The sequence below is a fragment of the Anabas testudineus genome, chromosome 18 (assembly GCF_900324465.2).
Source record: "Anabas testudineus chromosome 18, fAnaTes1.2, whole genome shotgun sequence".
Classification (NCBI taxonomy): Eukaryota; Metazoa; Chordata; class Actinopteri; order Anabantiformes; family Anabantidae; genus Anabas; species Anabas testudineus.
The window spans coordinates 24,244,985-24,270,439 of NC_046627.1; the positions used below are offsets into that span (position 1 = coordinate 24,244,985).

At 41.6% G+C, this 25,455-nt stretch overlaps 1 protein-coding gene across 1 annotated transcript; it reads right to left on the bottom strand.

Annotated features, from left to right (window-relative positions):
• Positions 1–989: 989 nt before the first annotated feature.
• On the bottom strand, positions 990–24,486 carry LOC113157807. The gene is made up of 36 exons (XM_026353428.1): positions 24,418–24,486; positions 22,712–22,803; positions 19,459–21,703; positions 17,442–17,503; positions 17,142–17,180; positions 16,771–16,992; positions 16,294–16,604; positions 15,900–16,174; positions 15,398–15,532; positions 15,011–15,109; positions 14,868–14,905; positions 13,638–14,674; positions 12,774–13,244; positions 12,618–12,652; positions 11,533–11,685; positions 11,195–11,314; positions 10,938–10,976; positions 10,711–10,836; positions 10,499–10,625; positions 10,000–10,170; positions 9,868–9,902; positions 9,584–9,748; positions 9,337–9,471; positions 9,112–9,150; positions 8,886–9,026; positions 8,377–8,471; positions 8,185–8,208; positions 7,574–8,024; positions 7,054–7,101; positions 3,746–6,931; positions 3,505–3,607; positions 3,187–3,306; positions 2,744–3,046; positions 2,484–2,600; positions 2,222–2,343; positions 990–2,020 (listed from the first exon to the last, which is right to left on the bottom strand). Exons 1-36 carry the CDS (start codon positions 24,484–24,486, stop codon positions 1,949–1,951), a joined length of 11,022 nt encoding a protein of 3,673 aa, XP_026209213.1. The 3' UTR covers positions 990–1,948.
• Positions 24,487–25,455: the final 969 nt, after the last annotated feature.

Genomic DNA, 25,455 nt, shown 5'->3' on the forward strand with positions numbered 1-25,455 from the left:
TATTGGCTAGACAGAGTTCAGCTCTACAGCTGTAAAGGTAGCTTTCATTCCCAGTGAGGACTTTCAACTGAGAGGACAAACCAACTTATACAGAAGACTGAGGTCAATACCAGAAAGCAGACAGACAGAGTCCACTGTCCACAACAGGTGAATCCAAAAACAAGCAGCCAGGTGAGAACTTCACGGGTGTATGGAGCCTAACGGGTTTCAGGGTCAGAAAAGCAGTTGTAGATGTGAACAGATCAGGTGATTAGGGCAGAGGACAGAGAGTCCACCAGTCCATATACGGGCACAACAGGAAGTAGCTGGGGAACAGCGTGACAGGTGAGCAGCCAGGTGAGTATGAGAGAGACAATAAAACAAACCGGGGCAGGATCGTGACAGCCAGACCCCATGCTGATAATCATAACTATTCTCCTTTCAAACAGCCTTGATCTTGCTCATTGATGTTATAAGGGGAGGTTGTGTTGGTCTTAGCAGTGTGAGAATGGTTCTTGTTAATAGAGTCACCACAGAGTTTCTATTAATAAGACTATTGTTGGTTTGGTTAATGAAATACATTGTCATTCAGTTTCAAATGGATTTACATTAAACAGGATTTATGAAACAATAAATATTTAGCTATAAGCTTGACTAAGGAGAGAATAACAGAGCTGTGATTCTGAAACAGACCAAGTCTCTGTCAGTGGAGGAAACGAACCAATCAGATTTACAGAGACTTACAGAGAATTAAGAAACTGTACATCACAAATATTTCTGCTCTTACAGTCAGTAAAAGTTTACTATCTATGTTTCTTATTACTTCTGCCAGTTTATAGTTACTTCAGTGACCAATGTGGGCTTTTGTTTTTTTTAATGTCTGTAAGTCTTGTTAAATAGATTAAAGGGAAAATATTTAGCTGCATACTAATGACAAACTTTTTATCAATAGGTTTACAACATGAAAACTAATACAAATCTATTTTTGACTAGTCATAACCAACAAGTAGTAACCATGAGAGACACTGGTTTTATTTAATATTTTAAAGACATGGAACAAAGCAAACTGTACAAGAGAAATAAATCCACATAGTGGACCCTTGTTCACAGGAACGTCACTGGAACAACTGTCAGGGTTCGAAGTAGAGACTTTTCTGTTACTCTGGTAATTTACTGATCCATGTGTTAAAAAAACTGAATTACTACTCAAACTGATATTTCGCTCTTGTGAATACAAACATTTTTCCATAAAACCAACACTTGCCATCGTTAGCTAGTGATTTACATATAGGAATGACTCCCTGTACATACAATTATGCAGTAAAATGATACAGTCCATCTGCTCACGCAGAAAGTGGGAGAACACTTACATCACATCATTACATCGTGTCCAACCTTACACCGTACGCTCTAGTTATAAAACCGGCTCCCAGTGCAACAGTTCATCCCTCAAAAAGAGATTTCATAAGAAATAGCTGTTATCATATTATGTAATAACGTTATACCTTAGCGTAACTACTGTAGGTGAACTCGCATTTCACTATTTAACACAACATAAATTAAGTACTGTTAGGAGGACCACACCTCCCATCAGCTTTCTCCAAAAATGTCTAATCGTGATTGAAGTTCGGACTAAAAATATTTTTGTCCGTCTCTCTATATTTTTGTTATTTCCAAAGTTCCTGTCATGTTTTGTTAATATGTAAATTAAAGCCATCAGTCAGTTTGTGTTGGGTGGGTGACAAAACCAAACATCGGAAAATGACTCAAGTAAAGTTACTGTAGTACTTTGAAATATGAATTTTGGAACCTCTTAATGTGCAGCTGTTACTGACAAAATTATGAAACTATGCTGATGTTCCAGGTTTTTCCAGGACCCAACCAATGCAGCGAAAGGTAGAAAAGGTACCACAACTGCAGAGTTTGAAACCCACTGGGACAACCCACGTAAAATACTGAGTAGTCAGGATCAATCAGAAACGGAGCCTTGAGAGTTTTGGGGTGACGTTGACGGTTTCTGTTGACGCTTCTGGTAATGTTTCTGAAAAACAGTAAAAAATAAATGAAGCTAGAAACCAAGCTGAATGTGCTAATTCAACATTATTCCTGACTCACTGTCCTCGATGTCTTCAGGTCAATGGCTACTTTAGCATTTCCTGTCATTTCTAGCTTTTGTTGCTCAGTAATTTATTTCAGCTGCAGGAAAAGCATTTAGTAGCTCTGAGTTTGTGTTTGTCTGTACCTGCAGGTTGTCGTAGTGCCTCTGGCTGCTGCAGTGGATGTCCTTGGCGGTGCTCTCTTTCAGGTAGAAAACAGAGCAGAGGCTGCAGTAATAACCCGACTTTGGCACCACAAACTCTTGACCTGAAGAAAAACACACACACACAATGTAAATGAGTGTATGTAAAAACGTAACAAAACATTTTAGTCTAACGGTTCTTAAGAAAGATCGGATGTATATTTGTATACACAGTATACGGTGTGTGTGTGTGTGTGTGTCTCACCGAGGGGGCTGCTGGGGTTGAATGGTGGAAGTTTGAAGTCTGCAGCAACACAAGGAGACTGAGAACGAGATCGCTTTGCTTCAGGTCCAACAAGCTCTTTCTTCCGCTTGTTAACAACTACAGAAGAACATAAAGGAACAGTTACATGATCATTAGTCAACGAAGCAAAAAAAAAAAAAGTACCAGAGTTTCCAGAAACACTCATTTTTGCTCGAGTGAATTGCTAAAACCGATGAATAAAGTTTGTCAACTCTCTGCACCTTTGGCGTCCTCTCTGCTCCATCCTCCCTTCTCTTCTTCTCCTCGCTCTGCACACTGCTGCTGGCTCGGGTTCTCGGGGTTCTCTCGCTGTGGCTCCTGCTCAGCAGAGTTGGCAGCTTGGCTCGCTGCTGCAACCTGTGCCTGGATCTCCGGCTGGCTGTCGCTTAACATCGTCAGATCTTTGTCCGGTGACGAGGAGGCATCGAGCGAAGTGGAAGGTGGGACGTCAGTGGCAGCTGATTCCTTTTCTTCTTCTCCCTCATCTTTTGCACTATTGTTTCTACCTCTGGGAGATTTTCTCACTGAAGAAAGACAATAAACTTGTGTTAAAGTGCTAAATGATATTTTACAATTCATTGGAATCAGTGAAGCCGAGTCTAGAGATTCAACAACTGACTGAATAAATGCTATCGATGTACTGTATTGTGTGTTTGAGTGTTACCAGCGGTCTGCCTGGTTCTCTTCCTGGCGCGGCCTCTTGTCCTGGTGGTTGCTGGTTCCTTTTCCACGTCCTCTTCAACCTCTCCCACCTCATCCACTGTGACAAAGTTCATATTCTCCTCTAAAACCCAAGAAAGAAAGTCAAGGTTCAGTCTCACAGTAAGTGATTCAGAACAGAACTGTTTCACATTTCAAGCTTTTCTAGTCTCCTGATAATTTACTTCCTTTATGTTGTAAAGCTGTAGATTCAACAGGTGCATAAACAGAGAGGATTACAATTCAAATGTGGACATCATGCAGAATCAGTGGAGTAACCCACCCGTGTCGTCGTGTTTCCGTTTAGCACACGTCTTCTCGGCGTGCTCTTCATCCACCTTCTCTTCTTCATCATCCTCACCTGCTTCATCTAAAGTCACCAGAGTCTAAAGAGAGACAAGACGGCGTTAGCGTCAGCGTGTTTGTAGTAAGTTGCTCAACATTCTGGGTGTCATTAAATTTGTGTTTTGCAGCGTCCGGCAATCACTTCCATTATGATGTGCATTTGTTTGAATTAACCTCACCTCTGGGTTTAAAGACTCCACTGAGGCTTCCTCCTGGCAGGGTGGGTCGGCCTCAAGGGTGCTGTGCTCAGCGTTTCCCTCCTCTTCTTCTACAATCTCATCCAGAGTGACGAGCGCCTGCAGCTCTCCCTCCATGATGTCTGCATCCCACTCTTGACCCTCGGCCAGTCTTTCCTCTCCACCCTCATCTGCGCCTACTTCATCCAGAGTCAGCAGCTCCTTGGTTTCTACCTCCAGCTTCTCCTCCCTCTCGCTCCCTTTGTCCTTTGTTCTCCTCGCCGCTCCCCCATCACTGCCTCGTCCACCTCCTCCTCCTCCTGTGCCGCTCCTGCTCCGGCTCCTTCGCTCCCTCTCGTCTCTACCCCGGGTCTTCCTCTCCTCCGGCCCCTTCTCTCGATCCTTGGCCAGTTGCTTCTCCTTAGTGGCGGCCTGCCTTCTCCTCAGCTCTTCCTTCTCGGCTGTGTCGTCTGGATAATCATCCTCCTCCTCACTCACTTCATCCAGATTCACCAGAGTGTTCGCTGAGGCCGCTGTGTTGCATCGGTTGTGTGATTTTTGTGTTGCATTCTGTCCTGGGGTTGCAGCATCACTTAGGGAGTGGTCATCATGTATGTCAGCTAAGCGATCAGGACTTTCTGCCTGGATGGTGACTTGTCCAGACGCTTCCACAACAGTGACACCACATGCTGGCATTTCAGTCGGTGCCTCCACCTCTTTTGCCATTTTCCTTCCTCCTGCCTCTGTGGCCACCGACTCTTCTTGAACCTGATCCTCTTCCAGAGAATCTACTATCTGATACACAGGCTCTTCTTCCTCCTCCTCCTCAGTTGTGGGAGCGTCTCTCTCCGTTCGCTGGTCGTCATTTTCAGAAGTGTTCTCCTTTCTCTCATTCTGAGACTGCTCTGCTGGAGGCTTATCGTCTGCCGCCTCATCCTCCACAGAATCAAGAACTTGATACGTCTCCTCCTCTTCATCAGCCACTTTATCGGAAGCATCTCTGTCACCATGTTTTAATGTCACAGTGTCTTCTTTAGTTATCTCAGCGCTTTTCTTTGGTCGTCCCCTTCTTCCTCTTCCTTTAGTGGCGGGCTGAACCTCCTTAACCTCATCTTCCACAGAATGGAACATTTCATGCATAGCTGTCTTCTCACTTACCTCCCTTGTAATGTCACACTTCTTTGTTGGGGAGGTCTTCTCCTCTTGCTTTGGCGTTTTCTCCCGTGAATCTCTGGCTGGAGTGTGCCTCCTTCTAGTTGGGGTGTCCTCTCTTCTGGTTTTCTCGTTCGGTGCATCTTTGTTAACTGTTTTCTCTCTTCTTCCTCTGGTAGATCTTGTGGTAATTGTTGCTTCATCATTGCCAGTCTCATCGTCCACAGAGTCTAAAATCTTGTATGTGGCCTCCTCGTCCCCAGCTGCTTTTTCAGACATTTCTGTAATATTCAGTGGCGTTTTTTCCTCTCTCTTTCCTCGTGCACTCCTCCTCCTAACAGACCTCTGTGTGGCCTCAGCTTCTTCATGTGGCTCCTCTTCAACAGCATCTACTATCTCAAACACCATCTCCTCGGTGATGTTTTTGCCTGTTTTAGAAGCTCCTGCAGTGGTGCCCGCCTTGGTTCGTGTCTCGTATTTCTTAACTGTCCTGGTGCTGCTCCTCTTTGACGGCCCTTTGTCGTCTTTTCTGGTGGTCCCTTCATCTTTCTTGAGCCCTTTGTCCTTACCATCAGTCTCCGAGTCTGTCTCAGTTGTTGCTGGCCTAACACATACTTTAGACATCTGGTCACTGGGAGCTTCAGGTTTTGGGCTGTTATCTTCTGTCTCTGTCTGCTCATCAATTGAATCCAGTATCTCAAATGTCTCTTGCTCATTAACATCACTGTCTAGCTCTTTGATGGTGGTGTTGTCAAGAAGCTGGTCTTCATTTTGGAGGTCATCGTTTGAGGACTGTTCTGTAAGAATTCTGTCTTTGACTTCCCTTTCTGTATGTTCTCTCGTATTCCCTTCCTTGCTATCTGTATCTAATATTTGCAAATTCTCTTCCTTATTTGCTTCCTGATCTTTAGCGACTGTGTCTTTAATTGCAGCATCTTGATTCACATCTTCCTCAGTCAGATTCTTCCCTGTGGATGCTTCATCTTTGACTAGACGATGCTCCTCTAGATCTGTAGCTTCTTGTTCTTCACTAATGCTGTCTATCACTTGGAAAGAATTATCCATTTCCATTTCACTGTTGTCCTCTGGACAGGTTCTGCCTTCATCCTCAACACTGTCCAAAACCTGAAAGCTTTTCTCTTGCAAGCTTTGGCCATCCTCATATTCAGGTAGATGGGTGATGGAGTGGTCTCCTTCGTCCGTCTGTTCATCAAGTGAGTCGAGGATCTGGTAATTTTCCCCATCATCTTCCTCTTGCTTTGGATGTTTGTCAGCATCTTCCTTCCTCTCCGTGTTGGTTTTGTTCTCTTTGAGTACGTCATCATTATGCAGACTCTGGGACTGGCTTTTCAGTACCGTCTCATGTGGTGGTGGCTGCATCTCTGATGATGAGTCTATTTTTGTCTCTGACTCAACACTTTTTGCAGCACTGCCCTTTGCTGACACTCTCTGGTCAAACTTTGTCACTGCGCTCTCTGTGGTTTTTGCTTTTTCTCTGTGCAACACAGTTTCTTCCGAAGTCTCAACAACCTCTGCTGATGCTTTGCCTGGAGATTTTGTCTTGCTCTTTTGTTTCTGAGCAAGGGAGGAAGGGGTTTCAGGAGATAGTGGAGAAGAAGGGACGGAGGTCTTACTGACTCTGGATGAAGATGAGGATTTGGTAGGAAACTTGTGCTCAGATAAGTCTTTCAACACAGATGTAGATTCGGAGGAGGGGCTGCTTTTCATGGAGCTTTTAGCCAACCTGGATGAGGAAGATGAAGAGGCTGAAGAGGAAGATGAAGAGGAAGCTGAGTTCTTAGAGTCTTTCGAAGATCTTGTTGAGACACGTTTTGCAGGAGATGAATAATCTGAACTTCGCCTTTCTCTCGTCCCTCTAGAAGACCTCCTGGACGAGGAGCTACGATGGCCAGGGCTTGTGTCTCCTATGTCATCGCCGACTTCATCAACGGTAACAAAGTCCTCCATATTGAAATCCAAATCATCAAACAAGTAGGCATGTGAAGAAACATCATCATTTGTAAAATCATCTTGACCCTGGGAAGAAAACAAAATAGGTATCAATCTGACTGACACACAGTATAACGATTGAGCTGAATGTTTAGTTACCAACAAATAAGAAATGGGAGGTTTGTGCAAAAAACAAAACAGATGCTTACCCCTTCATGTAGAGCCTCTTCACTCTTCAGACTCTGAGAGCGTTTACTCTACAAAACATTTAATACAATGACAGTTAGCATGGACAAGTTAAACATGAATAGAAACAAGACAGTTTACAATTAGAACAATTATCTTTTCGAAAGCTTTAGTTTCCATGACTATACGACACAGGTAGAGTGCACGGAAATATTCCACCAAAAGCTTAGTGTCTCTCAACAACGTTCAAGTTCCCTTCTTTGTCTAAGCCCATGGGTTCAGACATCAGATGGGAAGACTAAGCAGCGTGGTGTGGAATATGATAAAATAATCAAATTGATTGCATTCTTTAATTTGTCATCATATCATTGTTGGTTTCGGTCTTTTCAATATAAAATTCTAAATACCAAGTTAACCTTTAACTGTGATGACAGCTAACTTTTCAAAATCATGTAATAAATCATTTATCTGGAGTGTGCCTCTGCCTTCAGGCCGTGAACAAATATGCTATTAGTGAAATGTTGAAATGAAACTAAGTGTCACCTCTTCCTCTGAGCTCTGTGTCCTGGTTTCTCGGGTTAGCCTGTGTTGGCGAACTGCAGCTGCAAGGATGTTAAATGTGTCCTTGTCAATCTTTGGAAATAGTGCTACAGTTTCTTCTGCATTTGCTACTGGAGTCGTTGGTGACTCCTCCTCACCCTTTACACTTTCATTTGCCTGAGAGACAATGGTCGAGTCCATGGTGCACTTGGTTCCCAGTTTCTCTGCATCCTCCTTCATTGCTACATCACTTGCAGCAGTGGTAGTTGATCCTGATGTGACTGTTTCAGAAACAGTGGATGCAGCAGTAGCTGCTTGTTTAGCAGAACCTCTACTATCAGAAGATCCAGAAAGAGGCGGCTGTGTTTGACATTTGTCGTCACTGATGGCGTCTGGTTCAAGTTTTATTGGGATCTCACTGGAGTCCTCAAGACGCTGTTTTAGGGTCTTCAAACTATGATCAAAGACAGAAAAAGTTAGTTGCCAAATTTTACTGAACAGCTTATTTGTAGCCCTCTCTCTTCCCATAAAGCCTTAATGGCCATAACTGAGCATTTTCTCAATAAATCACTTATAAATATGACAAGGATGCTTTAGAAAAGTTTAATACTCACGGCTCAAAACGTACAACTTTACTCCTGTGCAGAGGAAAAAGAAGTTAGGTCAGTTTAGGTGTAATGGGGATATAAGAGTAAATAATACATGGACACAAAGGGTTAAGCCAAAACCTGTACTGAGATATATCAATGTCAGTAATTACCTAATCATTTACATATTTATTACCCCTAACGTAAGGACAAACATACCAAGTAACACTTTCCATGACAGAGGAAGGCGAGAAAGTGCTGTATTTCTCCAACACCTGCGTTACACCACTTGAGTCGGCCATCTCGATGCATAACTGGAGCAGGAGGACAGTCATGGATACAGACAGTGAAAAGTCAGAGAGTGGGGGAATTTAAATAGCTACAAGACAACTGCAGCAATTAGGGGAAAAACAGCAACATGCCATAAGAAGCGTGTGAAGTTTGAGTAGCACAGCTTTACTTGAATGTTGTCTAAACTGTGTTCCAGGCTGGTCTGAGCTTCTGAAATGTGAGGATTTGCTGCTTTTCTTGTTTTATATTAAAGTCAGACAACCTCAGCTTTTTATTTGGGACAATTACATCTACAATTAATTTTTTGCATAAATATATTACTATCACATTTTTGCTGCTACTTCTGTATATAACAAAACGGTCCTATTCATATATGTAACATGCAGCACATCTACATTTCTTAAAAGTGAAAACTTCAGATGTCTCTATGGTCATACCCTGTTGGCGAGTGGCAAGAAACTGACAAACGTTGAGATAGATGCCACCACGTCCATGACAACCTTGACTATGTCCACAGTGGTCTCAGATATCTCCACGCTGAGCAACCGGTCCTCCAGTGACTCCACATCTGGAACGCGCTAAAAAACAACAACAGTTGATGTCAAGGCCCAAACTATCAGCCGATATCACTTAACAGATTTAAATAAGCGATTCATGACTTACAGCATTGCTCCATTTCATCAGAGTTGTGTACATGACCTCCTGCAAAAAAGATTACAAGTCCCGGATTGTCATAAAGCACATTTAAAAACATATCTGTACTGTAAAAAATTTATTTTAATACCAACACCATTTGTACTCTTGTCAAACAAGTACAGTATTGTGGATAAGAATTTCCCCTTGAGGACAATAAAGTCAATGTGTTAACATTTTCCCCAGTGTCCATACCTCCTTTGATTCTGGACACATGTGCTCCAAGACAAAATGAATGGTGAGTGTGCAGCCTCTCACGGATACTGGATTACTGATGTGATCACGGACAAAACTGCAGCACATACTCCAATCGTTAAAATACACAAAGGCCTGGAAGTCAGATGAAAGGAAACCATGTTACAACAGGAAAATGAGGACAACAACTTAATCGACATTAACTTAAGAAAACTGTAAATACAACAATGATGAGTTTGCTCCATACCCTCCTTTGCAGTGTCAGGACAATCACGTTGTAGTACAGAGACTGAAGATTCTGTGTGGGGAAATAACGCCAAACCAGCCTGGCAACATCCTCGTGCTTATAGTTTCCTTCTGGCAAACCGGTCAACATGATTGTGGGGATCACAGAACCCTGACGGTTGATCTTCTGCAAAACACAATGTTCAACATCAAGTGTTTGATTAAAAAAACAACCGGATAGTTATGTTACTCTAACTTCTAAATCACACTTGATTTGAGTGTTTAATAATTCATTAATTAACTTACAGAGATGTCTTCAATTCCTTTAACTGTCCAATAATCTAAAGAGTCAAAACAAACAGTGTGACTTAGCAACAAACAAACATAGTAGAATTTTAGTTGAAACGAGTTTAAACCTCTAGGTTAAGTCTCTCTTACCTGGGATGATGAACCATGGAGACAGTGTAGGGAACAAAAAGGGACTAGACGTCAGCATGACCCAAAATGGTGAAATGCTGCCCTTGGGAACGCCAAACTTTGTGGTCGGGACAGTTGCCCCAGCAACAACATCCTTGCTGTCTGGCACAGCGTTTGCAGCAAGTCTTGGTGCTGCAAAAAAAAAAAAGAAAAGAAAAAGAAGTCTCAATCTGCAACTAGTCGTGTTTTGTTTTCATGTTCTTTTTTTAAATGAATGCTGTAATTTTATCATTTGATATTAATAAATTATTCTAACATTTTTAATGGTGGCCGTTTGATTGGTGAGATTGATGAGAACGTAACCAAGAGGAAGAAACACTCTAGTCTTTCTTTTAATTAAAAGGATTAAATATCTAATAGGTACAATGCCATCATTCTCACTACTTCTACAATTTTATATATGAAATTTGTTATTTGTCCTAAACATCTTTTGGGTACATTTCCTTAATCTAAATCTTACGCAGTGATCTAGAGCGGCTGTGTGGTACTGCAAGCCTGCAGACATGGTGGCCTGGGGCCTGTTTAAGGAGGCTGTACCAAACTCCAAGCCGATCAGCATCAAGAGTGGACTCGAATTCAATGAACACCTAGAACACAAGCAGAGAATAAATAAGGTCAACAGAAATTCAGTTCAAATGTTCATTTGCAACATTAGTGTTTGAGTGTTTATACCTTGTTGAGGAGAGGCAAGTAGTTTTTGACAAAATCCATTTTTTTCAAAGCTTCCCTGAGGTCTTTGGCCTCACTGGTTGAAATGTTCTTGATGTAGATTATTCTCGCTGCATCGTCAACCACCGGCTGTATCAAGAAAGGTACATTAATATTAAAACCATCAAGTCCATTAAAAACAGTTTGGTCAATTAAATAATTATGAGGACATGTCCGAGTGTGTTACTTACAGACTTCATCCGGTTCATAATTGATTTGTAAAACCCAAGCTGAAACAAAAGCAACAGAGCAAGGAGGAGTTAGACCAAAAACACATTTTATTCTTTAAAGAATAATATTATTAATTTTATATTACGTCAGAACCACATCACAGAAATTACATATGGCAAAGCAAATGTTCACTTTAACAGATTATTATTGTTATGATGTTAGAGAAACTCTATGCATTTAAATCCGTCAGTACAAATAAAGCAGCACATATTCTTACTGGTGTCATTGTGATGCCTCCGGACACAACCCGCAGCACAAGTTTAGAGCCTTTGAGAGTCAAAGATCTGGTATTGCAGGGTTTTGTAATGTTTTCTAGTGTTGGCATCAGGACAAAGGCCTGAAAGGAAAACAAGACACCAAACATATTAATTATAGGAGATCATCTCTGTTAAATGACAAAGGTTATGCCACTGTCAAGTTACAATGTGCCAGTGACCATATAAGTATGTAACACTAATCCACTACACGATGGAGTGCAGAGGCAATTCGCTTATTTTTCTTTTCTTTACATAACTTGTGGAGAAAAAGCTAAATAGAATTTCCGACGGTACCTACCATGCGTGTCTGTGGAATCACATATATGTTTTCATCCTTGTATTGAAATCCAAATGGGGTGAGCACTTTGACGAGGTCATCCTCTGTGTAGCAGCCATTGTAATACTCCGGCAATTTGGTTATGAGCAACAGCTTATGGCCACGGGAAAGAAACTAAAAAAATAAAGGACATTGTTAGAAAAAGTGCACTTCACATTGTTTTCTAAGACATAAAATGTTTCATGGGATCTAATTTTGTTATGTCTGTGTGTCTGTTTGTGGTGAACAAACACTGGGCATTCACTGGCCAGTGCAGTAGTAGGGGGTTAAGACTTCGGATATTCAGCCAATAGATATCAAACTTTGCTCATGGAGAAAAATGTTGTTGTTGTTGCCTCTTTTTGGACCTCGCCTAAAGCCCCACACAAGTATGCTGGCTGCTTTGAGAGCTTAAGATCAGAGACAAAAGCTCCCCTTTGCAAAGCAAATGTCTGATTCATTTTTCTTGACTATGCAAATAACAAGTTTGCTAAAAATAAAGGCTTCAAAATCTTCTAGGAGGAAATTGATTCGAGTTCTTTACATAATATTTCTGTACAATTAGGCATCAATGGTTACACAAACGTGATATGTCAAAACATTAAAGCATTCAGTGATAAACAACATACAGTACATACCTTTAAGGTGGATGTGTGCGTCTGTCAGGGTGTATATGTAAATATGTGGCAGCAACAAAAGTAATCATAAACCCTGCTAACATCAACATCAAAATGTGACAAGGTGACTTAAAGCTGAAGATTCTTTGCTATCTACCCAGTAGTAATCATACAAAGTCTTGTATAGTCAGCTTTGTCCACTAGTGTGAAACCATGTGCTTGGCCTCAGTTGTTCCTCATCCAGGAAGGTTTTTACTTTCTCCCAATTTATTATTACACTTTCCCAGCTCACCTATGACTGTGCACACTTCTGCACCAGTGAGTGCATTTCAGATTAAGGCTAACCAAGACAAAACTTGCCATTTTTACGCTTCTAGTTAAATTCACTTGACTTTTGCATTTTATAGTTATACTATGGCAGTAACTACTACAAGAATAGAGAATACTTACTTGTTTGGAGAGGCAGGTCTTTATCTTGAGGCACACTGCAAAATAGAAATAGAAAAACAAAATACATAAATATTCTAAGTTATAATCCCATGTAGATATACTTATGTGATTTTTATGCAGCTGATCTAGATACTTGTTCTTTTTTTAATTTCTTACTGATGTTTTCTGGCCGCAGGTGCTTTTCTATCATCTCCCCAATAGTCACAGAGGTGTCAGCAGCTGAAGACATTCTGGCTGCTGCTGGTTGTTGCTCGCTCACTGATGCAGCTGGAGAATCTGTGGTTGCTGCTGGTTGTTGCTCGCTCATGGATGCAGCTGGAGAATCATTGGTTGCTGCTGGTTGTTGCTCGCTCACTGATGCAGCTGGAGAATCTGTGGTTGCTGCTGGTTGTTGCTCGCTCATGGATGCAGCTGGAGAATCATTGGTTGCTGCTGGTTGTTGCTCGCTCACTGGTGCAGCTGGAGAACCTGCAGTTGCTGTTGGTTGTTGCTCGTTCACTGCCGCAATTGGTTCCGATTTCACAGATGCAGCTGGTTCAGTTGACACAGCTGAAACTTTGCTTACAGCTGTGGAGACATTGGTGGTTGAAGCTTCATCACTCTCCGTCTTCCTGACAATGTCATGATCTTCAAAAGAACATAATTAACAGAAATAAATACAGATCAACAAATTCCACAAACATTATTTAATGAATCACAACCAAACTTTCCACTTAATTTAAAATCGGATCAAATAAGGTTGGATTTAATAGGAACTACAATGAAATATGGATTTAATGACAAGACCACAATGGATAAGCAAAGAATAAGCGTGTTTAAAATCATGTGAATGATTCAAAAGAATTCATGAGGTTTTATTAAACTGTTTATCCGTGAACCCGTTTTATGTCTTTACTAATTAACCAATAGCCAAGATAGGTATGTACAGCAGTGAAGGTCGAAACAACACAAATTTAGATGTTTTCCATACTCATTCCTTAAACCACAAGCCACACATCGATTAAACTGTCGTCCACATACCTTTTTGCTCCATTTTTGTCTCTAACTCTCTAACAGTGTGTTCTGCCTCCAAAGCAGCTTCAGCCGAGCCTCCTGCGGATGTTTCTGAACCGTTTGTCTTTGTTTTCGGTCCTTGTGCAGTGGACTCTTGCTCTGACAGAGTGCTCTGCTGGACCTGCAGTGATGCTTTGACCAAGGTTTCAGGGGGTTTGATGGCAGTCTGTGGGCTTTGAGTATCTGTGTCTGTAGGTTCAGGAGTAGAGACTTCTGTGCTCAAAGGTGAAACAGTGGGTGGCTTAGGCTGAGATACACCTGGTCTTATCTCTGTTGTACTGGTTGATGACTGACTCTCACTGCATTTGGGCGACAAGGCGTCCACTTTGTCCTTGGAAGAAGTTTCAACGTCCATTGGTTCTTCCACTTCTTTGGTCGTTTCTCCAAGCTCCATTGGTTCAGCTTCCTTGGCCTCTTTTGCATCAACATCAGACTCGGCAATTTCCACTTGCTGGATCATCTTAGAAATTGTTTCATTTCCTGTTTCAACAACCTTGGTTGTGGACTTGAGTACTACCACGGATTCTTTAGACTTAATTTCCGATTCTTTTGGATTTGAAGATTCTCTGTCAGACTGATTTTCTGAAGATTTGGTTGGCACTTTTATTTCTTTCGCAGTTGCTTCTTTCGCCGTTGCTGCCTTCTTTTCTTTTGTCCTAGCTCCTTCTGAAGTCAATTTGTCAGCTGAAGTTCTTGAGGGCGTTTTGGACGACGAGACCTTTTCTTTGGTGCCAAGTTTTGAGTGTTTTGCTTGTTTGACGTTTGCCGATTTATCGACCTTGTATTTCTGCTCAGCTGAGAGAGTTCTTGCTTTAGAAACCAGCGCTTTTGCTTTGTTGGCATTTGCTGCTCCTTTAGCAACAGTTCTCTCCTTGGTGAGTTTGCCAGTTGTTTTTTTGGCACCAGAGGATAAAACTGAAGACTTTTTAGGATAAACATTTTCATTTTTCTGTTTAGTGGAGGTGGTTGTAGATTTAGTGGCTTGAGATTTGGAGGCAGGATTCCTATGAATGAAAGTATATTGAATACATGAACTGTATGCTGTGTATGTTGTATGCAAGGATCCTATCTGAAAAACTGGAGACGAATTGGATTTAATGTATTTAGCATCAATACCAATCAGGGCAAGGATGTAACTGAATATTTCAATGAATACACTGACAAAACAAGAAAAAACCACTGCGCCGCACTACTTACTTCTGAGGAGATTTCTTTTGGTCCTGAGAAACATTAGCCTGTAAACAAATAAAAAAAATATAAGAAATGATTATATATTGAGACAATGAGACAAATGTTAATACATATCTACATTTCCCAGAGAAAAGCACACGTTTTAATACCTTTTCTTTCACAACAGAGACTGGCATTCCTTTCATGTCAAACATGCTTACACTCTTCAGCTTCTTGGCATCTTCCTCTTTCTCGAAACACACAATTGCCTAGTAAGAGTGTAAATGCAGATCAAACACACATAACTTTGGATAATTACACCCATCAGGACCACGTGCACTCTATATTCACACATTAAGCTCACCAATAAATGCTACTTTCACTTAGAAAAAGTTGTACATTTATTAGGTTTTTCCAAGGACATTTTCTTTAACCACAATGAAAGGAGTTCTTGCTTTATGTGATTACATATCTAAAGCTCAAAGTTTCAAACGTTCTGGACAAACCATTGAGTATTTTGAGTATGACATGAAACTCATGACTGATAATGTACATACCTCCGTTTTGGACCGAAACAGTACCACTGATTTAGTTTTTCCAAACTGCTCCACAGCAGCAACCACTTCATTGTGAGAGAGAGATGTGCGAATCCCCCCTAGCTTCACCATGGTTGGAGGTGAAGGTTTAACTAACTGGATGAAGAGAGAGAGGGAAGGAAAAAACAAACTCAGATCAAACCAACAGACTAACACACTAACACTGAAAAATCCAAACTGAAGAAGAAAAATGCATCTCTGACCAGTCTGACCTTCATGTCATTATCAATAACTACTTTCAGGCATTGCGTAAGTGTAAGCCCATCAAAATCTGTTATATTATATATTTTTTTAATGTATATTGATCTGATTTATAGAATGATCTAAATATAAAATTCATGGGTATTCATACTGATTTTTATCTTTATATTTTTCTGTTCACGTCATGACCAAATCAGTATACCAGGTAAATGTTACTGTGGCCACATTTTCCTGGAAAATAAACACAAACAAATACACTAACCTTAGTCTTTGTGGAAGCACTAGCCTCTGCCTTCTGCACGCTGGGCTTTGCTTTAGTGGATGACACACTCTTTGTAGCTGTTGAGATGGGGGATGACGAAGAGGCAGCAGAGGAGGAACTCTTGCCCCCAGCAGAGAGAGAAGGCCGGGAGCGTTTTGCTTCTTTGGACGAAGCGGAAGCAGAAGACTTCATCTTGGCTAGTTCAGCCAGCAAGGCGGGTGCCAGAGTTTTAACCACAGCCTCTAGGTCAGACTGTTTTGATAAAGACTGGACATCTGAAAAACAAAGTATAGACAGTGTCAAGAAAGATATTGAAAAAGCTGAGCATGCAACCTTTATTTCTTTCTTAGCATTTGTATGTCTCAGGTCTCAGAATGTTTGTACTCTATCAAACCTGTTTTTTCCAACAGTTTCTTTGCCAGTCTCTCTGCACTTTTGGATTTGGATTTCTGTGGAGGGGATGATCTCTCTGAGGATGATCGTCTGTCATGGCTTCTTTTTAGAGGTGATCGTCTGGTGTCACTTCTCCTTGGTGGTGATCGTCGGTCACGGCTTCTTGGAGATGGCCTTCTCTCTTCACTTCTCCTTGGCGAGTACCTTTTCTCATCTCTCCTTCTTGGCGAGGATCGTCTATCATGGCTCCTTGAACGTGACCGATGCCGAGAGGAGGTAGGATGGTCGTACTGTGGTGAGCGGGTACGAGACCTGAAATGTGGATAAAATAATTTTTAAAAAGGTCAGATAATCTAGTGATCAATCTGAACATCATGGTTGAACCTTCTGCTTTACAGATCTTTTAATGCTGTGCAGCAAAGAAAAAAAAAGGGTCATTTCACAATCTGGTGTTTAATTGTGTTAATGTCTGACAGACCTGCGAGTATATCTGGAGCTGTGTGGTGATTGTGATCGGCTCCGTTTCTCTCTTCTACCCTCCATACTACGGAGCCGTCGAGGGCTGGGTGAGCGGGAACGGGAGTGGGTGCGAGAGCGAGACCGACTTCCATGTCTGGTCTTCTTGTGACGAGTCTTGTGGGAGGTCTGGGCAGAGGTTGAGGGTGAGGGCTTGGCATCTTTCCCTGCAGCACTGACTGCACTGAAGAGAGCAGTGAAGAAAGGCAAATATAAACATCAGGGAATAAAATTATGGGAATGATTATTTAAAAAAAAAAAAAAAAACGAAGGAAAAATTCAACAAGGCACTAGTTTCAAGCTAGGATAGATGCCACTAGTCTGACGTCTTACCTAGGTGCGAGTACTATCTCACCATCCCACACTGGGTATCTGTGGAAGAAAACAACTGATATACATCTATTAAAAACGTATTTTGGAAGCATGTCAGATTTTAAGGGTATAGTGGCAAAACATACTGCTTCCTGACTTTTCCCTGTCTGCAGGAGAAAAGAAAGCTTTCTCTACGCCACTACACTGATGACAAAATTTTCATGTTTATATACCAGCTTTCTGGGAAAAAAAGACGAACTTGGTTACTTAAGTGCATGTAAATGCAGTTACAAAACTATAATAAAGGGAAGAATAACTGACTGTGCTCGGAGGAGTTTGCAGCTCTCGAGGTGAAGGCTGGTGTTCTGGTGGGAGATCCAGTCCTAGTAGTCAGAACAACAAACATTTAGAATTGACATTGTTGTCATCACAACTACTGTCACCTTTACCGTCTCAACTGCCTTGACAAAGACTTTTTCATTTAGATTTTTCATTTAATTTCTTCAAAGCTTGTCCCTTGCTGCAGTCCAATAGTATCTATAATAATGTTCCTTCTTTTATATGGGAGAGACGGTGTTTGTCGATACATATTAATATTTAAACATCAAGTCCCCAAAGGCAAAACTCTTTACATCTTCTGCCAAGAGCAAAAAATAAAAATAGGAACAACATTGAGTCCAGATGAGGAATGACATTACTCAACACATCAGAGAATAAATAAAAAGTTGCATGTAAATGGTGTTTGAAGTCTTTATAATAAAAAATAAAAATGAGTCACAATGATAGTAAAAACCAAAATAAAAATGTCTTCTTCTTGGGTCCAAGGATGCGTGGCTTGTCAGTCTTCTGTGCTGAAGACACAGGAACGAAGGTTTCCCGAAGTTTGGTTTAGGTCATCTCGGCAGAGGTTGTATGGATCAGGACAAAAACCACACAGTCCAGCAGGAGGATGAAAATGGTGCAGGTATGTCATTGTCGAGCAAGCAAATTGTAAAATCAAGGTGGGGGGGTCCAAAAAGGAAGAAGATAGATCATTCAAAGAAAGAAAAAAAAATCTCAGCTGATTGTATGATTCATAAAGTACAGAGGTTCCTATATGCATTTGTAGTAATAATGGTAATACCTTTTAGGGATACAAATTACTTATAATACAAAAAAAAATTCATCATAACCAGTATTGCAAAGCAGCGAAGCATAGTTAGGTATTTCTTCCCATTACGCCTTTAAAGTCCTTGCTTTAACTGTCAATAACCATTCCAGAAGTTGCTGGCACATTTTATATCAAATGATGCAAGTGAACAGTCGCTTTCAATCTGGCAATAAACTTTACACTTTGATCTCAAAGTAGCTAAACTAGACAATAGGGTTTAATGTCAGTCACATGCAAATCAAACAATGTAACCTGTAAAGGGAAGCCTTGACACATTCTAGTACAGGGGTGTCCAATACTGGTCCTCGAGGGCCACTGTCCAGCTTATTTTGCAACCAGCCCTGCACTTCCAGCTTCTGACTGGCTGAACACACCTGACCCAGGTAATGAGCACTGGGTAGGGCAGAGAGAGTAGGAAAACTAGCAGGATAGTGGCCCCCGAGGACCATATTTAGTGCTAAAAAAATAAATGTTTTTCCACCAAGTGGCTGCTGTGAAACTTGCAACTACTTTCATTTTTAAGTTAACATCAGGCAAAGGTTATGGAGAATACCTGGTACTATACTTTAGTACATATTACTTTGGTTTCTGGTACTTCTTTTGGTACCACCTCAGTCAAAGTTCAAGGCTGATAACAGATGAGGCAATACAAAAAGGTGGTCAAAGAGGTGTTACTAACGTAACCACTCTTGTCTTGACATGTGAACTTTGACAAACTCTGATGATTTCTTTTCAGGATTATTTCATTTTGTAGCCTTAGAACTGAAACAAAAGGAAATGTCTCCCCTTATTGTGACAAAAAGCGACATACTGAGAAACAAGCTCTGCAATATCTGGTATTGTTTCTGTGTGTGTCGGAAATGTCACAGCAGTTTCATGCAGCATTAGTATGACAACTAGTTACACTGAGGGGGAAAGCCACCCGTTACTAAAGGCAAGCAGCAACGGGGTAAGTCGGCACTGTGCGGTGGAAAAACGCAGTAAGTGGCTTAACCTCATAGAAACTACAGATCCATTAAAAAAATGTATATATAAAGCTGATATTGTTGAATGTGTCATTCTTTTCCTTTAAAACAAAAAAAACAACAACAACATCAAAAAACAATTTAAATTAGAACTTTACAATGAAAAAGAACATGTTTAAACATTGAAATAAACAATCCAGTGAGAGTGCAGTCTTCCACTCACCTTCATATGAGCACATTCTTTGTTACACAGAGAACAGGTATGTGGAAAGACTCTTGGTGAGGCCGCTGCGTAGTCATGCATCATCACTGGTGTCGGCAGACCCCTGGAGACAGCCACCTTTGCCGGAGGCTGCCTGTTGGAAAGCAGTGTTGGTGTTGGTGTTGGCGTCGGTGTCGGCATCGGTGTACGAATGAAAAAGGATGGGATTGGCTGAGGGGGAGCCGTAGGAATAACAATAGGACACGGAGCACCTGATACAAATACTGAGCGTGCCATGGCGTGTGAGGCAACTGGGATGGTGGGGTTGAGAGAGGCAGGAGGAACTGGCATTGGTTTCACAGCTGAATAAACTGGAGGCCACAACACATTCCCCATCTGTGCTACTGGCTGAATCTGTGCCTGCTGTTGCTGCTGCGTTTTCACCTGCTTAGCCGGCACTGGACCTTGTCCTTTAGTCTTATTATGATCCTTGGTGCCACTAGCATCACTACTGCCAATGACCACAAGACCAGGTCGGCTGGGGTGTACATCGCGGAACAGAGTGCAAGATGATGGTGGTTTTGATGCTGACTGGCAATCTGCATCCGACACTTTTAAAGGAAGGGTTTTGGAGGCTTCAGACTTGTGAACTCTTAGGTCAGTGTCTTTCTTTGGTAGAGAGAAGGAGCTGTGGATTGTTTGACAAGATTTCTTGATTTGTTGGTTCTGCAGACGTTTAGTAGGATCATTGATTGGGGGAGCCACAGAGCTCAGTTCTCTCTTGCCTGTCTCTATTCTGTATGTAGTATGTATAGAACTAGTATGTGAGGAACCCAAGGCACTGCTCCTCACTTCAGTTGGTTTATTTTTCAGTTGTTCTCGACTGTGGCTGCTACTGTAAGCATCCGTCAGCAATGTGTTTCCACTCCCACTACTGTTAGGTCTACTACCACTAGTCCTTCCAATCTCATCACCAACCCCTCCAGTATATTTGCCAGTATGTCCATAGTCGATCACTTTACTTGGCTGGAGAACATCTGAGGGCATTTCCTGTCGCATCCCTGCCACTGCAGAACTACTCAAACTATCCGCACCACTCACGGTTCGGCTGGTTTGGGAGTCAGAGTAGGGTTTTGACTGAACTTCAGTTGTAGCTCTCTTGGCCTTCTGAATGCGGATTTGGCGCAGGATAAAAGGCAGATTGGCAGGGGTGATCTGGTCTTCAGGGTAAGAGATGAGATGCTCTAAGTCCTCTTTTTCAAGTCCGAAGTGCAGTAGGATGTTGGCAGCTGATTCTGAAGTATACTTGGGCCGACTGGACTCAGTAGCCAAAGGCTTGTTTGAATAGTCACTATCGCCTAAGCCCGGAATGGACTGCATGTTATGTTCTCTTTCAGTGGAAGACGAAAACCTACCGTCACTATTGCTTGCATAGATCGATGAAGCAGATGATGAATAAAATTTAGAGGAATCTTCAGCGGTTGGTCTTTTGTAGCTTGTCAACCAGTCCATGGAGCTACTGCCACTTTCAGTGTCAGAGTGTCTATGTCCTAGAGTGCCAGTGGTTGAGGACGGTGGATATGTGGTCATCCCTGTGCCTGAGGAGAGAAACTCATCTCTTTGAGTGTTACCAAACTGAGTACCCTGGCTTACAGGCTGGTGAGTCTGTTTGCCAAGAAGCCTCACTTCCTCTCTTGCTCTGCTAATATGCAAGTCTATAGACCTCTCCATGTCCTCATCCATGACGACCCTACTTTTTTCAGGCCTGTAGGTCACTGACTGAGACATCAGGGATGGGATTTTTCCACCAGGGTTGGTAGATGAAGAAGCTCCAGAAGTGCTGAAGCTGGACGCAAGAGAAGTTCTCCGAGGGTCCCTCTCTGGCTGTATGCTGGAGCGACCATACTGCCCCTGGGTGGAACTTTGGTTCCCAGAGGCATAGGGGTTATACAAGGGATGAGACATGTTGTTCACAATCTTGAGAAGGTTAAGTAGACTGATGGCAGCAGCAGTAGGGGAAGGTGGGGTTACAGGTATGTAGGAAGCAGGTGTGTTGGAGTTGGCTGTCAAGGTCACTGCTCGGCTGCCAACAGTGAAAGCATTGTTCATCTGCGTCAGTGCTAGAAAGGCTTTCAGCTGAGCCAACCGCAAGGACACAGCTTGCTGTCCAATCAGAAGCGAGCTCCCTGTGAGCCCTCCAAATATAGGGCTCGTTAGGGGCCCTGGAGCAGGACAGGGGGCACAATGCTCCAAATGCAACGCAAAGCTGAAAGGTTAAAAAAAAAAAAAAAAGGTTATTTTATGGGACTGGACTTCAGCTTCTTGGATGGGTTAAAATATCATCACACGACGGTCTTGTCTTGTTTGGTCCACTCTGGTGTTTCCTGTTGGAAACACATTCATCCCCTCTACTTCACCTCCTGGTCTTCACTATCAAGAAACAACAAAATAGGCAATAGAAAGAAAGAACAAACAAAGCCAGAAAAAAGGTCACTACTGATCACAGGAAATGTGATGTGCAACGGAGAAACTCATTTATCCCCTGTCATGTCTCTGGTGGAAACAGCTAAAAAGTCCACCAGCAGAGAAAGCACAATTGGAAAAATGTTATCATAGGTCTATGACTCAAACAAGCCTGACAACACTGTGCTAAAGGATGGAGATGAAGGGCAGTGAAAAAAACATTAGATACAGTCAAAGGTGCTATTCAGTGCCAACTGGACATGCATTTAATTATTGAAGACATTTCACTTATCTTAAAGGCTTTATCAGTTCTGACTGGCTGAACCAAAGCGTTTATCAACTCTGTGGAGTAATTAAGTTGTTAACACCATGTTGTGGGAGTATCTGTATAGCTCAGGAAGATCTTCAATAAACACAGCATCCCCATATTTTACAAACCCAGCAACAGGCAAAGAGAGAACCTGTCCACCCCAAGGACAAAACATCTAGACACAAACAAAGCAATGTTGTACATGAGGTCCAATGCATTTAACAATGTAAAGATTTGTACATTGAAGAGACTGAACAACATTGTAAACATGTTCAAAGGTGAGCAAGATTCAGCAGTACAGTAATACCTAAAAAATAAAGATCTCTCATTTGAAAACAGCGATATTCTCATTTTAGATAGAGAAGACAGGTGGTACAAACAAGGTTTCAGGCAGGCCCTTCAAGTCATTAGGATGACCCCCCTTCTCAACAGAGCCTAAGGCATCAATTATCACCAATTTACAATATAGTTCACATCACAGACTGTTTCAGCCATTCATACCTTGTCTCAGGTGGTCCTAATGATGTCGAACAACCCACAAGTGACCATGAAGATGAAGTACTTAAATCGTTCCACAGTTTATAATTCTGATACTATAAAAAGTCTGAATGAACTGATGAAGCACTTAGGATGAGAGGTGAAAAGTCCACAAGAATCTAAAACAAGCCAAGTTGAAAATTAAAGGTAAAGAATAAAGAAAAACATTCAACAACAGACTGATAGCGTATACAAAGGTGTATACAAAACTTTTTGCATTTTAAAGTTAACATAGCAACCGCAAATGTAATACTTGCAGGAGGGTTCAACAAACCACTTGTTTAAATGTTTAGCTACTGTACAAAATGTTGAAGAAATAGTTGACAGCTTGAGGAGTGTCCGGTCTGGCTGGCAGCCAGTGTTGTACAATAATCTGTTACTGAGACCACAAGTGCAGTGTTAAAAGCACAAGCTGTTTAATTAATTGATACTCACTGGATGGTGAAGTAGAATTACTGTAAAAAGCAAAAGACAAACTGGCTCAACAAATGCTAAAAGGAAGCTTTCTGTTCACAATCCCAGTTCTCTAAATGAGGGCAACTGCTAAGCGCAATACCAACACTGACTGGATATTAATTTACTGTACCAACAGTAAATGTTCATTGAATAAGTTTCTGGAACACTGAAATAACAGCTGTAGCTTACTTACTTACCTTAATTTCCAGAGCTATGTGATACTAATAGTAGAGATTATATTTAGCTTAAACCTTTTTTTCTATTAATGAATAACTGGTCATTGTGACTTTCATTGTGAGATGCACGTTTTTCCATCCTCTGAAGTCAGTGTCCAGAGTTCCCAAATTATATACATTATACTATATACTGGAAGACTCAGATGTTTTACAGTCATATACGGCATTTTAATACACATTAAAGCCTAGACGTGAAGAACAGAGCTAAAACATTAGCAGATGGAAAAGTTCTGAATCTACACTCCTTGCATGCCAGATCAGTACTTTGCACTCTGATCATTCGACCAAAAAGAAAAAAAGAAGACTTGTGCCACAAAGACAAAAAGGTGCTTGGTTTCTAGGAATATATCCATGGATGTTTAGAAAAAAATATGAACACCAAGGAAATCCTACTCCACAAATATTTGTTTACTCTTGCTAAAACATTTGTTCAAAATGCATTTCTGCATTATGGATCTATTCTCAGTGCAAAGTCTGACACCCCGTTGCCAACATGACAGCTGTTGCATCCACAAAATCGGCAAATCAAATTACCTTTAAAATGTTTCAGCATTATATTTGTATGACCATTTGACCACCGAGACTGCTATACAGCCTATGTAGGAATCCCTGAATCTTTCCAGAATGTAACTTTGTACAGTAACACGCAACTCAGTTTAATGATAATGATGTAACGCAATCCACAAAACGTCTAAGCTTTCCTCATACAGACATTACGATCCGTCATCAGCAGAACACAAGAGTCGACAATTATTGTGTCTAGATATCACCAAAGGTAGATACTCCGGAGGTCCACCTCTCTCTATCCATTTTTATGGCACCATTACTCGTCACTTTTGTGTGGTCTCTCCCCCGTAGCTGTGCTTCTTCCTCTCCGCTTCGCTCCTCTCCTTAATCTCGGTCTCTGTACTTTTCTACACGTATTCCCGGCCCCGGAGCTGTACAGGTATCTTCCCTGTGTGCAGTTACTGGCCCTACCAACTTTCCCAGTGTTGTCTGCAGCTTGTTGTTCTTTTCTCTCAGTGGTTTCCTCTGACTCCATCCCATTAACTCAAGTGGCTGCCAACCCTGAACCTGGTTCTGCTGGAGGTTTCTTCTGTTCCACTGCTTGTTCAAGAGTATTTTTTGGGTTTCCTATACAAGTCTTCATATCTGTATATTTTCCATATACTGAATAACTGGTCATTAATGTCATGCTTTCTTTTAAATGCCCAACACACTCACTTATAAGACACCAATATATATAAAAAGCAGTCCGATTCAACCATACATCTAATTCTGTAAGCTCTTAGCCTCCCATTGGAAAGTGACTTGAGATAGCTCCCGTTGTGATTTAACTCAGTGTGTTACCTTTAAGTGAACTGGAAGGGAGCATGTTATATTTGACTTCTGTAAATCATATTAATGTGTCTTCTTTAAAATATGTTTTAAGTGATCAAACAAACACATATGGTGTCTGTGCTCATCTCCTACACACACACACACACACACACACACACATACATACATGCATACGGATCTTGATCGGCGTGTAAATTAATGGATGATAATATCCGATACGAGTCGCAGTTAAAGGTTTAAGTATTATGTCCTTAAAGAACAGTGAAAAGCTCACATGACCGCAAACGTTTAAAAAATGTCGCACTGTTTCGTTTTAACCTTAAACGTGAGAGACGCTAACTTAGCCTCCTGTTAGCATGTGCTAACGTTAGCTATTAGTTGGTCCTCTGTAAGGCCCGGTTACGAAGAAACACTACATACGGTCATTAACTCCAATCACAGCTACTGTTACTGCATGTGTCTTCCACCATGTTAGAACAACATTGCTCTTTATCACATACCGTCCGTTATTTGAGTTACAGCTTGCAGATTGTGGTGCTCAGCCGTGTCGTCGTGCTATTAGCAGACACATACCGCTAATCTCACAGGCCCGGAACCAGGGACACTTCCGGTTTTGGTGCGCGACGACTTTCAGAGTAAAAGCACAAGCTCCGCGCTATAGAGCGATAATAACAT